The sequence below is a fragment of the Pelodiscus sinensis genome, chromosome 2 (genome assembly GCF_049634645.1).
Source record: "Pelodiscus sinensis isolate JC-2024 chromosome 2, ASM4963464v1, whole genome shotgun sequence".
Taxonomy (NCBI): Eukaryota; Metazoa; Chordata; order Testudines; family Trionychidae; genus Pelodiscus; species Pelodiscus sinensis.
Window position 1 is genome coordinate 210,852,191 of NC_134712.1, and position 16,920 is coordinate 210,869,110.

At 46.9% G+C, this 16,920-nt stretch overlaps 1 protein-coding gene across 1 annotated transcript in view; it reads left to right on the plus strand.

The window, feature by feature from the left end:
- Positions 1-303: 303 nt before the first annotated feature.
- SLC25A13 (solute carrier family 25 member 13) overlaps positions 304-16,920 on the plus strand; it is a 138,941-nt gene continuing 122,324 nt past the window's right edge. The window contains exon 1 of the mRNA XM_075922333.1: positions 304-404. Within this exon, the coding sequence (XP_075778448.1) occupies positions 393-404 (12 nt within the window). The 5' untranslated portion in view covers positions 304-392. The remainder of the gene's footprint in view (positions 405-16,920) is intronic.

Here is a 16,920-nt window from a genome sequence, read left to right on the forward strand (position 1 = left end):
GCAATGACCAGGCTCCCGCCGCCCTGGAGTCCCCTTTTCCAGAGTCGCTGTCACAGGCCACACTCAGGCAGGCCATTCACCTGCAGCCCCAGCTTCCCGTTCACCCTCAGCCGAGCGCCACGCAGCTGCCCAGGCGCGCCCGGCCCGGCTGCCCCAGGGTCACCCCCCCCCCCCGGCACGCGCCCCGCTCCGCGCGGCTACCCCTCGCTGCTGGACAGCGCAGCCCGGAGTCACGTGCGCGCCTTGCCGGAGCAACGGATCACGCGCGCGCCGGCTGGCTCCCGGGGCCCGGCCCAGCCAATGGGCTGGCGGCGGCGCCCGGCTTGGTGCGCAGGCGGGGCGGGGCCTGTGCCGCGTTGGGACAGGAAGGGGCCGGCTGCGCGGGACCAAGCATGGCTGCCAAGGTGAGTCGGGAGCAGCCGCCGGGCCGCTGCCTCTGCTGGGGCCTGCCCGCGGTGGAACTTTGCTGCGCTGGGTTGCGTCTCCGCCGGCTGCCTCTGCAGCGTCCCCCCCGGGTGGCGCGCGGGGCCCTGGCTGGGCGCAGAGCTCTGCGGCTGATCTCTGCAGGGCCTGCTCCCCGGCCTGGGCTGGCCTCTGCAAGGGCTCCTGCGCGGCGGGAGCTCCGGGGCTTTTCCCACCTGCATCTTCTTGCCGGGGAGCTCCCCGCGGCAGGGGGGCGCCCCAGCAAGGTGTGTGTGGGGCAAGCGCCACGTACAGTGATGGCACTGCCCGTGCACGTGTAGGGCAGCATGTTGCCCCTATCGCAGCACTTCTGTAGATGGGGTGCGATCTGACGTAGTCTGAAAGGATTTGGCTTGTGCCTTCATCGATTAGTCACCTGATTAGTCACCTGATTCCTTTCCCAAACCACATTTAACTAGTAGCCTCACAATGGGTGTCTCTCAAGCTCATGGGTAAAGAATTTAAAGGAACAGTGTTAGGGTTTTAAAAACCCCCATATATTTAAAAGAGGTCTTTCTCCATGCTACAAACTTAGATTCTCCAAATATAAACTCACATATAAACTCCTATGTACTGTCAGTGGATGGCTTCCATCATCACCATTCTCACTATAGACATTGTTCCAGCACCCCTCTATAATTTTGCAAACGCTCTCAGTAAATGCTGTAATGCTTATTACAGTGATGTGAATAATCTCATGGAATAAGAACACTCTTGACCCAGTACTACCAGCAATTACTACTGTAGGTAGCCTCAGGCTGTAACTTCATAATCCCTGTGGGTTTTTTTGTATTTTACCTTTGTTTGGGTAATGAACACCAGATAGAAAACAAAACTAAATTGACTATTTAGTAGGACTTTCACATTTTGTTTTACTGGCATGATGCTGTGCTTGCAAGCCCTGTAGTTAGTGGCTGTGTTGGGTTTTTATTAAGCCTAAAACAAAAATCATGGAAATATTGCCATTCTTCATAATTCTGTATATCCCCTTGCCTCAAATTTTGGGTCATATCTTACATAGGTGTATCTCCAATGAAAACATGTTAATTTGATGTAAGTCAGTCTGTGAAACTCCTTCATCTTTCTTCTCCATAAATGGCTCTTGTTTATTGCTATAAAGAATAGTTGACTCATTTTTATCTCCCTGCAAATATTTTTAGTCTAGAGTCTTTCTGGTTACATAGCATTCATTCTAGGTCAGTATCTTAAAAATGTCCTAAATTGTCATAGAAGTAATTATACTAGGTAAACTGAGTAGACATTAGGGATGTTAACAGGTAGCTAGTTAAATGGTTTCCTAGTCCCTGGAAGCAGCCCCATCAACTGTGGGAGTGGGGAGGGGCTGGGAGCCGCCAGGCTGGAACAACCCCTCCAGCCCCCCTTTAATCAGTTAAAAAGTTAAATATGGTGTCAGCACTACATTTAACCGTTTAACCAATTAAACAGGATTTTACATCCCTAGTAGATATATTGCTGAACAATGTGGTTTTGCTTTCAATTTAATTTCATATGGGCTAGTGACCATAGCTCTTTGTGAAAACATTGGAAAACCATAAATGTCCAGTATATTTAAATACAGTGAACAGGTGAAACTATATATAGTGCAATTTTAAATAACTAAATGTTGCTGAAAGATACCTAATTTCTTCATCTGCTTCTTCTGGGGCCATAAACATAATGGCTGTGTCTAGACTGGCCAGTTTTTCTAGAAAATCAGCTGCTTTTCAGGAAAAATTTGCCAGCTGTCTACACTGGACGCTTGAATTTCCGCAAAAGCATTGACTTCCTACCGTAAGAAATCCGTGCTTTTTGCGGAAATACTATGCTGCTCCCGTTCGGGCAAAAGTCTCTTTTGCGCAAAACTTTTGTGCAAAAGGGCCAGTGCAGACAGCTGAGATTTGTTTTCTGCAAAAAAGCCCCAATTGCGAAAATGGTGATAGGGGCTTTTTTGCGGAAAAGCGCATTTAGATTGGCCACGGACGCTTTTCCGCAAAAAGTGCTTTTGCGGAAAAGCGTCCATGCCAATCTAGACGCTCTGTTCCGAAAATGCTTTTAACGGAAAACTTTTCCATTAAAAGCATTTCTGGAAAATCATGCCAGTCTAGACGTAGCCAATTGGTGTATTGTAGACAGCCATAGTGTTTGCCTTGCAACATTTACATTCCTTAGATAACCTCTGAAAAAAAGGATAATGATTGAAATATCATGTGTGTCCTGAGAGATTCAAGTGAAGTAACAGCTTATTTTGAAATTGTGAGCTGCTGAGTTTAATATTTAAGCTGCATTGTGAGTCTTTGAAGTTTTCACCTTTGTAGGCTGAAGTGGCCAGAATTAAACAAATACAATAGATTCCTGGTCCTATCAAAGTTGGTGGCAAATCTTTAAGCCAGTGGTTTTCAAACTCTTTTTCTCATGACCCAGTTTAAGAAAATTGTTGATGCCTGTGATCCAACTTAATTTGACTAAGCGTGTGGGCTCTGGGGTGGGGCTAAGGGGTACAGGAAGGGGCTCTGGCTTTGAGAGGGGTCATGGCTGTCAGGGGTTTACCTTTAGTGCAGGCCTGGGCAAAATACGGCCTGTGGAGGCAGTGGGGAGCCCCAGGCAGGGTCCCCAGCTTGTCCTGCAGCCCCATGCAGAAATGCGGCTGCGGAGCTCTTTCTGTTTTAAAACTGGAGGAGACAGGAAAAGTTTTAGGAGCTGCTGTACGCCCAGCACATTCCCATTGGCCAGTTTCTGGGAGCTGTTTGTTAGAATAACAGGCAGCTAAGAAGAAACACACCCGCTTTCCTGGGCTCAGTTATTCATGAAGCACATGGCCAGGCAAGCAGGCTGTCTGGGAAACATTTTAAGCTCTGCAGGCAGGCTAGTTTGGCAGCTGACAAGTAAGTCTCTTGGCCACAGCCTGCTTCTGGCACCCAGCCCTTTCCTGCCCTGACTCTCTGCCTCCGCCCCACACTCAACATGCCCAAACCCTCTGTCCCCCCTCTTACAGCCATACTCCCTCCCAGATCTGGCACCCCAGTCTCTCCTGTTCCAGATCACAATCCCCTCCTATCCTAGGTCACATCCCAAACCCCTGCACTCCAGTCCCCTGCCCTAGGTCACAACTGTCTGCTTTATCCCAACTCCCTCTCAGACTCCAGTATCCCTCCTGCACCCAACCTCTATTCCAGACCCCGCATCTCCATTAATCTCATAGAAGAGTGTGGCCCTCAACCACTTTCCAAAATCTTAGAGTGGTATCCCATCAGAAATTATTGCCCACCCCTGCTTTAGTGGCTCCTGGTGAGTGTGCAGCAGGTGTGTTAAGGCAGCCTTTCTGCCTCTTCTGGTGCTGCAGACCATTCTACACCTCAGAAGCAGTCAGTTTCAGGTTCCCAATCAATTGGAGTGTGGAGCTAATATTGGAGGCAGGGGCAGTGCACAGAGCCCTCTCCCTTTAGGAACTGATCCTGTTGCTGGCTGCTTCTGGGGCACAGTGCAGTCTGTGTTGCCAGGACAGGTAGGTAGCTTTCCTTCGTACCCCAAGTGGTCACCTTGATCACCCTGCAACAAGACCCAGTGCCTGACATTCCACGACCCAGTACTGAGTTGTGATGCATAGTTTGAAAACCACTGCTTTAAGTAATACTCTGTACTATACCGTAACAGCTGCACTCCAGTCCTTCAAGCACATACAAGAGTCATGTATTTGTAGGATTGGGCTTTGGTTTGTGTTCTGATTACTCACTGATGCATTTTAGTAATGTTTGCCTTTTTAACCTCAGCCAAACAATGGACTGGTGAGTTGAACAACTTTTTCTACAAATTCCTTTTCTTTGCTAGTATCCTGCATGACTGCTTTACTTTCATTTTTTTATTGTACCCCTCAGACTTATAAATTGTTCCTCATTTTCAATGTTTCCTCATGCTAGCATTGTAAGAAGACTTCAAGAATTTAGTTCATCCAAAAATGAAACACACGATGAAAGTCTGTTAAGACTGTATAGTTAAACACTCAGACATTAAGAAATGACAAGGTATGAGTTCCATGTGCAACTTAAATCTTGACTACAATATAGTTTATATTACATAGTACGACACATTTTTATATATTTTAAATTGTGTATTATTGTATGTACAGGCAGTCCCTGGGTTACGTACAAGATAGGGACTGTAGGTTTGTTCTTAAGTTGAATTTGTATGTAAGTCGGAACTGGTACATATTGTGTCCCTGATTCAGCCACTGCTGAAACTGACCAGAGGCTGACTACAGGAAGCCTGAGGCAGAGCTGCTTTGCCCCGGGCTTCCTGGAATCAGCCACTGATCAGTTTCAGCAGCGGCTGACTTGCGGACACCTGGGACAGAGCAGCTGGGGTGCTGCTGGGTTGGTCCCCGCAGCGCCGAAGTGCGGCGCTGCGGGGACCAGCCCGGCAGCACCCCAGCTGCTCTGTCCCAGGTGTCCAGATTCAGCTGCTGTTGAAACTGACCAGCAGCGGCTAAATCGGACACGCCTGGGGCAGAGCAGCTGGGGTGCTACTGGGTTGGTCCCGCAGCGCCGCACCTCGGCGCTGCGGGGACCAACCCGGCAGCACCCCAGCTGCTCTACCCCAGGTGTCCCCAAGTCAGCCGCTGCTGAAACTGATCAGTGGCTGATTCCAGGAAGCCCAGAGCAGAGCAGCTCTGCTTCAGGCTTCCTGTAGTCAACTGCTGGTCAGTTTCATCAGCGGCTGACTTGGGGACGCCTGGGGCGGAGCAGCTGGGGTGCTACTGGGTTGGTCCCGCAGCGCTGCACCTCGGCGCTGTGGGACCAACCCAGCAGCCCCCCAGCTGCTCTACCCCAGGCGTCCTGATTCAGCCGCTGCTGAAACTGACCAGTGGCGAGAAAAGCCTGGTCTGCTGTGGGGGGGGAGCACACTAGCTGAGCCCCCCCCCCCCAGCAGACCAGGGAGACGCGGGTGGCGGGACCGCCGAGACGCGCCGCGGTCCCGCTGCCTGCATCCTCCGCGGCTTTGCTCCGCGTCTCCCTGGTCTGCTAGGGGGTTCCCCCCCCAGCAGACTAGGGAGACGCGGAGCAGCTTTTCTCACCGTGGAGGACGCGGGCGGCAGGACCGTAGCGTGTCTGGGCGGTCCCGCCGCCCGCGTCCTCCGCGGCGAGAAAAGCCCCGTTCGTAAGTAGGGATCCGACGTAAGTTGGATCCACGTAACTTGGGGACTGCCTGTATTCTGAGTCCATGAAAGTGTTTTTTATGAAAACACTAAATGTTTTTGCACTACAGATGTATAAAAGGATTAGGTAATAGTGAACATTTGCTGGAGTGTATTGTACATTAAAGTTTGTAGCTAAATTGGCATAATAGTTACATAACCACCCCATTCTCTGAAGATTGTGCTATGTAAAGGCTTTATTTTAGTGCATGCACAGGGCATATATGGTATTGCACATCATTTCCTAACTTCTGAGTATTGTGTAACCTTAGCATTTTCTTACACTTTTTGAGTGGCATTTCCTGAAGAAAAAGTTGCATAATGTGGAACAATTTAACTAGAGGATTTCCCATCACAAACTTTTTTTTTTTAAATACAGGACAGCTCAATTAGTGACCTATGTTCAGTGTGTTCAATCTGTCTTCCCTCCAGACATTGCTATGAAGTGAACATGCTGAGTACTGTTAATAAAGTGAATTCTTATTTTAAAAGAGACACAACTCTGTGAAATTAAAACACATTTAATTAAAAAGTTCTAAGGCAATTCTCAATGAGGGCTGTTTCCATGTCAGATTTTAACTATCATTTTGGTATTTTTGCTGTTCTGCATATGGTTGCAAGATTTTATTTATAATTGGGAAGGTGTATTTTTCTTATTTTGTACTCCAGAACAGCTAAAAATGTATTTGAATGTTTTTGGTTCAAATCACACTTGAGCAATGTCCAAATCTGAATAATTTCAACACAAAAGTGAAAATTTCAGAAAACATCTAAAAACTGGGATTTAAAATGGAAAAAATATGCTGTTTTTAGGTTCCAAATTTAGTTGATAGCATGTTGGCAGATTACAGCATCCGCATGGAAAACTGTCCTTAATTGTCATGTTAGTTATCTCTCCTACTATAATACTCTACTTTTGGTGCATGCATTATGCTAAATATGTGTACAGTTTGTGTGTATTTACTTAAGTTTGTTGTTAATGTAAGCCAACAAAAAAGACATAGGTCAAACAACTGTTCACTAAACTAACTGATTCTGTCAATAGTTGCACAAATTAAGTCTGCAAATATTTAGTGGAAGGTTGCGTGTATTTAAAGTTAAGCACACAAATAAATCTTTGTAGGTTTGGGGCTTGTCAGAATTAATAACTGACCTCAGATGTAACGAAGTAACAAATATTTTATGCTGTTTACTGATATACATTTAAATAAAATCAACCATTTTTGAGAGTCTTATCCAAGTTACATAAGAATATTAACAAATTTGGTATAGACTTCTAATGTCTTTTAACGTAGTTTTACTACCTATCAGATTTTTTTACTGTATTTTCAGGCTGCTTGCTATTAAAGCTAATATAACAGTGCTTTCCATTAATTCTCCCTCCCCCATCTAATATATGAGATCTAAGCTCTGCATTTCCCTTGTTTTTTCATGGCATTAATGTGTTCAGAGACCTTCCAGGAGTTGGCTCCCACAAATTCCTTTTGGCACCATCATATTATTTCTGAGTATTTTCTGAACAACAGATGTTAAAAAATCCTGCAAGGAGCACCTGATGGGTATATTGGGGGAGGGGGTTCAGTGCAGTTTTGGGACCTGAGACCCTGATCCTTTAGTGATGGGGTGGGCAAAACAACCTCTGTGGGCTGGATCTGGCCTGCAGCCACCCTGCCACTCCCCCGCCCCCAGGCCAATCAAGACCTGGGGATGGGGGAGTGCACAAAGTCTTCTGCCCTGCCAGGGGCATGCAGCACCAGAGAGAACTGTTTGCTGTTTTAAAACATTCTCTCTAGGTGCTGAGAGTGAGGAACAAGACTTCACATGCTCCCCCACCCCCAGGCCAATCAGGGTCTCTGGGCGGGAGAGCATGAGAAGTCTTCTGGCCCCGCCCCTTTTGCCTGAGGTTCCACCCCCTTCTGGGGCCACCCGGGGCCACTTGTGAAATTTGTGAAGTGGCCCCCTTTTAAAAATTGTTGCCCACCACTGCATTAGTGACTATAAGTGAGAATGCTACTGTTCCTGAAGTCAGTGGGGCTTTGCACAGATGCAGCCGTGTGCCTGTGTGAAGTCACTTGTTGGATCACGGCCTAAACCAGTAACTGCTCTCCATATCTCTTCATATATACACACTAAAAAAAATAGAGCTTCTTACTACTTTTCAGTTATGTGCATCCTGACTTTTCATGAAACCATTCAGTATCTGCTAATGGGACACTGTCAATTTTAAGTCACAGTTTTGACAGTTTCTTACTTTATCATTGTTGGAACTAATATCTGAGATGACTGAGAGTTTGGAAAACAAACCCAAATGTTCTTCATCATTTAATATAGCTCACTGTATGTATTTGACAGCACTTTTTGTCAAGTCATTTTCCTTCATGTCAGGAGTGGGCAATAACACTGTGGCGGTTTGCCAAGATTAGCCCTGTTTCCACTTTATTTAGCTGCGTAGCCACAGGTACCAGCGATTGCAGCTCCCGTTGGCTGTAGATTGCTGTTCCCAGGCAAAGGGACTGGTGGGAAGTGGTGCGGATCTGGATACCGCTTCCTGCCGCTCCCATTGGCTAGGAATGGTGATCTTTAGCCAGCAGAAGCTATGATCAACAGTACCTGCAGCCGGATGTGAAGGACTACTCAACTATCTGATAAGCAAATGCTTATCGGCTAGTCGACAGGTTAGTTGAATAGTTAATTCCCCCCTCTCCCCTTGCTACCTCTATCAGATAGAGGCAGCAAGGGTGGCAGGAGAAAATGGGGGGGAACTTCAAAGCGGCGACGTTGTGTGGTGTCCGGGATCAGTTGGGGACTCCCCAGCTGACCCTGGGCTCTGTGCAGTGTTGCTGCTTTGAAATGCTGCGGGGAGCCAGGCATCAGGCTCCTTGCAGCATTTCAAAGTGGCAGCACTGCTTGGAGCCTGGGGTCAGCTGGGGACTCCCTAGCTGACTCCAGGCTTTGGCGCGTTTTGCCTTGGAAGTGTAGCAACAGCCCTTCAGAAGGTCCCTTATCCTGCTTTCCTTGTGCAGGAGCCAGGTCCCCAGGCGAATCCCTGCCCTATCCTGAGTTCAGTGGAGATCCTACTCCACCTCCCTATCTTCAGTGGGACCCTTATCCTGCCTTCCTAATGTGGGAGCCAAAGGCGGAGGTGCCCTATCAACTAATAGAATACTTGATGCAAAAATGCATCGACTATTCGATTAGTCATTTACCCGATATTTAACATCCTTAGGCTGAGCAGGTAAATATAGCAGTGTGGAACCACCAGGAGCTAACCCTTCTGGACTGGAGCCGGCCTATAGGTTGGTATTTGCTCACCCCCTGCTTTATGTGGTTGGTTGGGGGCCTAATCCTGCAAACTTGTACAGCTGGGTATAATACTTACTTATAGTAGTAGTTACATTAAAGCCATGGGCTACTCAAATACTCATGAGCTACCCTTCTGGGGCTCTATTCAGCAGAGGATCCTTTTGCATAGTACTCATTACAGGATTAATATCTAAGTCCTGGTCTGAGCTGCGTACGTTGTCATAAGGCAGAATGAATAGAAGGAGGGTAGTATGTGGCCAACAGCCACCTCAGTGGTTATTTGCGGTGGCTGATGTAAATTGACCTAATCTAGAAAGACTTAGACATGTGGTAGTCCTTTTTCTTTTTATCCTCTGTAATATTTTTACATAGCAATGAGAAAAAAATAATTTTTTAAAATAGGGAGATGTAAACCCACAGATTATCAAAAGATATTCAGGAACATGGGAATGAGGAATGGCTTTTAAGTAACTTTTGTAATTTGCTCATTTTTGTGTTGGAGTCCTCTTAAGATAGCGTTTCTCAAAGTGCTCTGTGGATCCACTCTGAGAAACTTGCTAACTGACTGCTCTGGTTTGTTTATTTCCTGGCTCTGCAGCCACTGAGCCTCACAGCTTCCGTTGGCTCCAGTTCACCGTTTACAGGCAAGGGGAGCCATGGGAAACAGTGACCTGGTCGCGCCACTTCCCGCAGCTCCCTTTGGCTGCAATAAAATGGAGCCAATGGGAGTCACGAGGCTCCGTGGCTGCAGAGTCGGTAAATAAACAAACCAGAGCAGCCAGTTAGCAGGTTTCTCAGAGAGGATCCAAGGACCACTTTGAAAAACACTGTCTTAAGATCACACTAACGTGTAGCGCTACTTCCTGTATAACTCTTTGGAAACTTGCCATTAGCATCTGCAGTTTTGTTAACAAAATTGGACATAACTTAGGTAAAAACACATTTAGCATCTATTAGGACAGTGTTTCTTAAACTGTGCTCCGTGGAGCACTAGGGCTCCGCGAGACATCTCCAGGGGCTCGGCGAGGTTGACAAACTGGAAACATCGATAGGTACAACACACACAATCAGTGGACCTCTGGGGCTCCGCATAAATTTTTACGCATCTAAAGGGCTCCGGTGCCCAAAAAGTTTGAGAACCGCTGTATTAGGAAATTCCTATTCCTGTGCAGCTTTCCATTCCTGGAAGTTAGAGGAGCACTGTTTAATATCTTGAAGTGCAAATACAATACACAGCATCAGAAAGAACATGTTTAACATAGAAAAGCGTACATCCCAGAATGCTAAAAATGTATCTTCTGGCAAATTTATTCAGGTATATGTCTATTTTATTTATTCATGGTAGCCAGTTTGACTTTGTAATTACTGGAAGATGATGTATTTCCTGCTTTATTTTGACTTAAATTTGGTTTTATACATGTAATTGCTGCTTGTGAGACTATATCGAATGGTTTTACAATGCTGAGTTATGCATTGGAAAGTCTAGTGCATATGTTTACAGCACCAAATCTTGATCTTGATTAGGGTTTCTGGACCATACTATATTATGTAATACAGGTTGAATGTTTCTTGTCCAACACCCTTGGGACATGAATGGTCCTGAACCACAAAGTGATCAAGGCTCCCTGCCCAGGTGTAGGTCTCTGCTCATGGCTGGGGCTGTGCTTCCTATCGCTGCGCTCTCTGCTGCCAGCTCCAGCTAGGACTGTGCTCCTGACTGCCCGCCCTGCTGCCTCCAACCCCAGCTGTGCCCCCCACCGTGCCAATCCCAACCAAGGCTGTGTGTTGCACCATGCCAGACCTAGCCGGAGCTGCGCTCTCCACCTCGCCAGCCTCAGTGGGGCTGCGCTTCTGGCCACTGGCCCAGCTGCCTCTAGCTCGGGCTGGGGCTGTGCTCCTTGCTACCAGCCCTTGCCAGGGCTGTGCTTCCCACCATGCCAGCCCTGCTGGAGATGCGCTCCCCATTGCCAGCCCGAACCAGAGAGTCCCGGATTTTAGAGGTTCAATCTGTAATGCTGTTTTGTCTAGGTTAGTGGTTAGTCTTCAGAGCCGGTGATCGAGGAGGTGAGATGTCTGCAGTCAAAAAATAAAGATGCATTTTTCTGATGCACAGTCTGATCTGGGAAGTAGCTGTACATCTCAATTGTTTGCAGAGAGATGAACCTGCCCTTATGAATACTTCATCCTGAACTTCACAATAATAAAACAGTTTAAATGGAACCTTGTTAAAACACTTACAGAGAATGCATGGGCAGTATTCATTTAACATTTTAAAATAATGTCATACACTTCTTCATTTCACTATATTGTAAATAGCATTACTTCAGTCATGTTCTTGTCCAAAAATGTTGTTCTGGCATGTGGTAGAGAACTAGCATGTGTTAAATTTAATTAACTAACTAATCAAATAGTCAATGGGATTTTCATTGACTAATTGGTTAGTCAATAAGGGCATCTTCGCCTTTGAACTGCTGGGCTCTTGCTACAGTTCAAAAGCATAAGCCCCGCAGGGAGCTCAGGGCCAGCGGGGGACTGGCCCCATATGCCCTGTGGTGCCTGAGCCTTTGAAATGAACAAGAGCCCCAGTGGGACTCTTGAATATTTCAAAAGCAGAAGCTCCGCAGGAGTGTTAGTAGATTTTGTGGGCCCCCTAGACTCTGGGTTGGGACCAAAAATGAGGGGCTCACTGTGTTGGATAGGAATGGGGGTGCAGGAGGGCCTGAGGGTGTGAGGTCTGGATGGGAGGTAGGGTGCGGAAGCGGGTAGGGTGTCCAGCCGGGATGAGGAGCAGGAGTAGGCTAGGGGCAGGAGCGGGATGGGAGTTTGGGGTCTCAGTGGGGAGGTGAGTGAGTGGGCTGGGGTTGCAGGGCAGGAGCCAGGGTGGGGGTAGGTGTCTGGCCAGGAGGGAGGAGGTAGGAGCAGGCTGTGGGGGACGGGGTCTCAGCAGGGAGGTAAGTGAGGGAGCAGGGAAGGAGCTGCTCCCGTTAGCTGGATTCTGGTCAATTGGAGTGCAGGGAAAAGCGTCAGAAGCACACTGCTGTTCCTGCAGCCTGGGATGGGAAGAGCTTCTTACCTGCACAGGGAGGCTCGGGGCTTTCTCCTTTCCCCTTCCGCCCCCCCAAAGCAGGAAGCCAGCACTAGTGCCTCAACCACATGGGGGAGGAAGGAGCACCTCCCCTCCCCTGGCAGTGGGATGAGCCCTGCCACTGCCTCCTGCCACTGCCTCCACTGCCTCGGGCGGCAGCTCCAGCTTGAAGCTCTGCAGAGGCTGTGCCTGGAAGCAGCTTCTCAAGCTGTCTTTGGTGGGGGCAAGCAAGAGGACAGTGGGACCTGCACAGGCTCGATGCTGCAGTGCGACAGGGTGGAGAGGGTCTTGAGCCCCTGGCTCATGAAGTTGCTGAGCAAGCAGGCTGATACTGATCCGCCCAGCCCAGCCCCAGAGCAGCTGTTTGCTGGAGGAGCGCTTCTCCTTGGTGTTGCTGGGGCTGATCACCCTGGACATGGGGGAAGATCCATCAGTTCTCCTGTCTCTCTCTTCCTTCCCCATGGCTGCTGGGGAGGAAAAAGAGGGGAAGCCGCACGGCTGAGGGCGGACGGGCAGCAGAATGAAAACTTTTCCTGCCGGGCGCAGTATGACGTGTTGATGTCACTTTGTCATCCCACAGGAAAAGGGTTTTTTTATATATATATATATAGAGAGAAAAATATTTGAGAATGGGGGGTGTGAGCGCGTGTTTCTCAAACTGTGCTCATGGAGCCCCAGGGCTCCACGAGGTTTCAAACTGGAAACATCGATAGATACAACACATACAATCAGTGGACCGCTGGGGCTCGGCATAAATTTTTATGCATGTAAAGGGCTTCAGAGCCCATAAAGTTTGAGAACTGCTGTATTACATAAACTTTGAAAGTAAGCAGAAGTAAATTAAATGTTGTGACTACTAACTTGAATGATGTTCCTTGCAGTTTCTTAAATTCAGATTAGGGATGTTACATTTTGATTAGTCAGCTAATTGAGTAGTCAGTGAAATTTCCATCGACTACTTGATTAGTTGATATTAGTCACTATCCCACTGTATCTCTCCCTTTGAAATGTAGAAGAGCTTTCATCGGCTCTTGTGTATTTCAAAGGGAGAGAGGAAGCAGGTTCCCTTTGCTTTTGAAATGTACAGGAGCTACCCAAGGAAACCTGCTGCCTCTCTGCCTTTTGAAATGTAGAGAGCCCTGGCAGCTCCTCTATATTTCAAAGGAGAGAGGCAGCGGGAATCCGCACCAGCGGGGAGCAAAGCAATCCCCACTGGCAGGGGTTCCCCTCTGTGCCTCTTCCTTTGAAATGTACAAGAGCCACAGGTGTATATTCCAAAGGGAAAGGAACAGCAGTAGGACCAATGCAAGGAGGACTGTTTCAATCCCTGCTTGTGCTGTTTCCCTGCTCCCCCACCTCCCCTGCTCGCTACCAAGACAATACTGCAGGGGGACCGGCTTTTAAGACAGCTCCTCCAGCACCAGCTCGTGCTCCCCCCTTGCTGCCTCTCTGATAGAGGCAGCAAGGGGAGGGGGAAGCGACTAGTTGAGTTCCTACTTGACTACCTGATAAGCTTTTGCTTATCGGGTAGTCGACTAGTCACTTACATCCCTAATTCATACTAGTAATCAGCTGTTACATTTTAGAAACAAAGAAATTGGAACCTTTTTTCCTTTTCCACTTGGAACTGTTGATCCTCTTTATTTCTATGGTAAACTGTTCAGATGGTTCCTTCCTCCTCCAAGTATGATCTGTAGACTTTAAACTAAGTTTGGAAGCAAGAATTTAGATTTGAAATTCTGTGAAAAATTCAAATCGAAACTACCCTGCCATATAGTTTGGTGTAGTATTTTTGACATGTTGGTGATAATTTTGCAACATAAATAAAACTAACTGACTTGCAATAGTAGGAATCTTTCAGGTTAGTGGATGGTTAGGTTTGCCTTGATTAGCCTAACAATCTGCAACACACTTTTCTAACAGTGCTAATCAATTTTAGTGCAACAGACTAAAACACCACACAGAGAAGATTGCTGCCTAAAGTCCGCTAATGTCAGTCATTTGAGGAAAATCTAATACTCAGCAGCTCGTTCTTGTGGTTTTAGAAGTATGGGGAAAGTAAAGGAGAGATGATAGTGGTAAGGGAGTAAAACCATGAATATGGTGTAATTATTAGACTTTTTTATAGTTAGCTCGGTAGCTTTTGATATAGATTTGATGTGCAATGTGATTTTTTTTTATTGCAATACTGTTGAATCAAGTGAATTAAAATATTTAGAAATCAAAAACCAAAATAAATAAAATAAATAAAATTGGGGTGGGATTTAGTATATTTGGCTTTAGTGACAATAACAAAAGTTCCTGTACAACTTGTTGCAGCTTCACAGTAGATCTCATTAAATATGCCACATTATTAAATGGCTGTGCCATCTCTTCAGTTTTCTGTGTATATGTCAGTCTGAAGACGATTTATGCTGGCTCTGCTCCTGGCTGAGCTGGTTTGAAGAAGGTCAGTATAGTCAATAAGGAAAAGATGAGTGCATAATCTGCTTGGATGTTAGGAGTATATGTAAACAAACATCTTCCTTTCTCTTTTCTTCCTTTCCTTACCAGTTGATATTGCTGCCTTTGGGCTGTAGTAACATCCCTCGAGTGGCTCCATTGGCAAGGGTGGTTCCAGGTCTGACTAGAGCAAGTTGGCAGCAGTGTGGAGAGGGAGGGGGAGAGGCGGATCTGGTGCTCTTGGGGAGCTGACTTAGAGGCAGCAAGTGGAGGCGTGGGGGTGCATGTAGTTGACAGGATTAACAAATAAGCCCAGGCTTATTGTCTAATTGTGTAGTCAACTACATGTTGACATCCCTACTTGATATGCCTTCTAGTTTGTCCACGTGCCATAGATAACTACTTTCTGGGAATGGTTTTCCAATCCATTATGCACCTTTTTTATAGTAGCTCCATTTAGATTATATTACCCTACTTTATTTATGAGCAGGTCATGGTAGACAGCATCAGAAGCCTTACTGAAGTTAAGATATACAACATCTACTACTCCCTTCCCTATCCACAGGGCTTGTTATCCTGTTAGGTAAAGCTGTTAGATGCGTTTGTCATGTTGTGTTCTTGACAAATCCAGGATGATTTTTGCTCATCACCTTATTCATCTTCAGGATCCGTGGTGTCCAACACACTATCCACATGTTGCTATTTGGCCAGTTGTGTGTGGCTAGTTTGGCTACTTCTTCAAAACTGGTTAGACACCATGGTTCTAGATGTTTGCAAACTGCTTGATTATTGGTCTGTATCACTCTATGCAATATTAGAGGCTGGAAGAGTTTTGTTGCTCATCTTTGAGAGGGGAAGGTCTTGGGTAGCTGTATAAGGCCAAAAGCTTTGGGCTGCAACTGACAGGGATTCCTTCTCCCTTGAAATAGGAAGCAACAGCAGGGAGATCAGAGTGGCACTGGGTTCCATAGGTTTGGCAGTTTTGGGTGAGATTAGTACTTAAAGTTGATAATTTTATTCATTGTTTCTCCTTTTGTAACCTGTGTCAACTGCATTTTAAATGCAAAGAGGTTGCATACATCTGAGTTTTAAAGCCAGACTGCATTTAAACAGCAAAGATTTACTCAGCCTGGCCAATGACGCCCCAATCAGGATCTGTCCTGGCCCCGATTCTGGGGCAGGCCCTGTGGTCTAGCCACAGGAAGGGCTAGTGGCACCCCTCTCCCCCGTCTTGCTGTGGTATGGGTGGGAGGGGAGGCCACGATCTGGCTGTGGTGACCTGGCCTAGCCCCTCGTCCAGCCACTGCTGCCTGGGTGCAGCAGCCCAGCCCTAACCAGAGTAAGGTCATCTTGCCCCAGACCGCAACCCCCACATACTCTATCCACCCTGAGCACCCTGCCTTGCCTCCCCTACCTCCCCTGCTCTGAGCCCCTCATACACCTCAACCCTGATGCCTGGCCCACCCAGTCCCCTGCCATTACACTCCTGCACCTGCCACACCTCAGCCCTGAGCCCATTATACAGCTCAACCCTGACTCCACGCTTCCCACCCTAGTAGCAGTGAATTTTCACTCTAGCAAGTTGTGCTGCTGCAACATGTGATTGCTTTGCTTATATTGAAGTCTGAGTCTGCTTAGAACAGTAACATTCTTTGTCCATGGATCTGCTGCCTGTGCAGTTTGAGTGTTATATCTGGTGACTCTGGGTACAACATAAGCTTTTTACTCATTTTTTTCCTTGTTGGCCTATGCAGGTGAGAGTGAGAGATTCTATTCCTTCCTTAGTAGTATCACAGAGCTTACTGATTTTTTTTTAAATCAGCTGCCCATTGTTAGCAATGGGTTTGCACATATCACTGACTGCCTAATTTGGATTTAGCTCTTTTATTATTGGTTATATGCCCAAAAAAGAGAGCATAATGTGCAGTTAAAATAGCATCCTTGTTTGCAAATGCAATATATTTGCCATGGAAGTCATTGACATCACCCCACAATGCCATTTTCAGTCATTTTCCACATTTTAAATGGTGTAAAGGGGAATTGGAGGGGAATGGAGTTCCTCCCACAAAACAAATGTCAACCCTATCAGATACTGCTCTCAGTAAATTGTGCAGATGTTCAGAATGTTAGTGTTCATGCTCTCAGCGCCTTAGGCCTGGCTTTCCCTCAGAGGTACTCCAAAGTCCTGTTCGGCTGCTTCAGTTGGTGCAGCCTTGAAGGGAGTTGACGTATCTTACTGGGCACTGCCAGTCCCCTGGTGCTTGATTCCGGGAGCAGAGGTGAGGGAAAAGGTTGCTCACTGATGGCGTCAGAATGACCTGTCACTCGCAGAAGATAGTTCAGACCCTCATATTATGAATCTCTCCTCTGTTGGGTGCATTGATGAGCCGGGAGTTCATATTGTTGACAGTTTAAACTAAGACTTTTTTTTTTTTAAAAT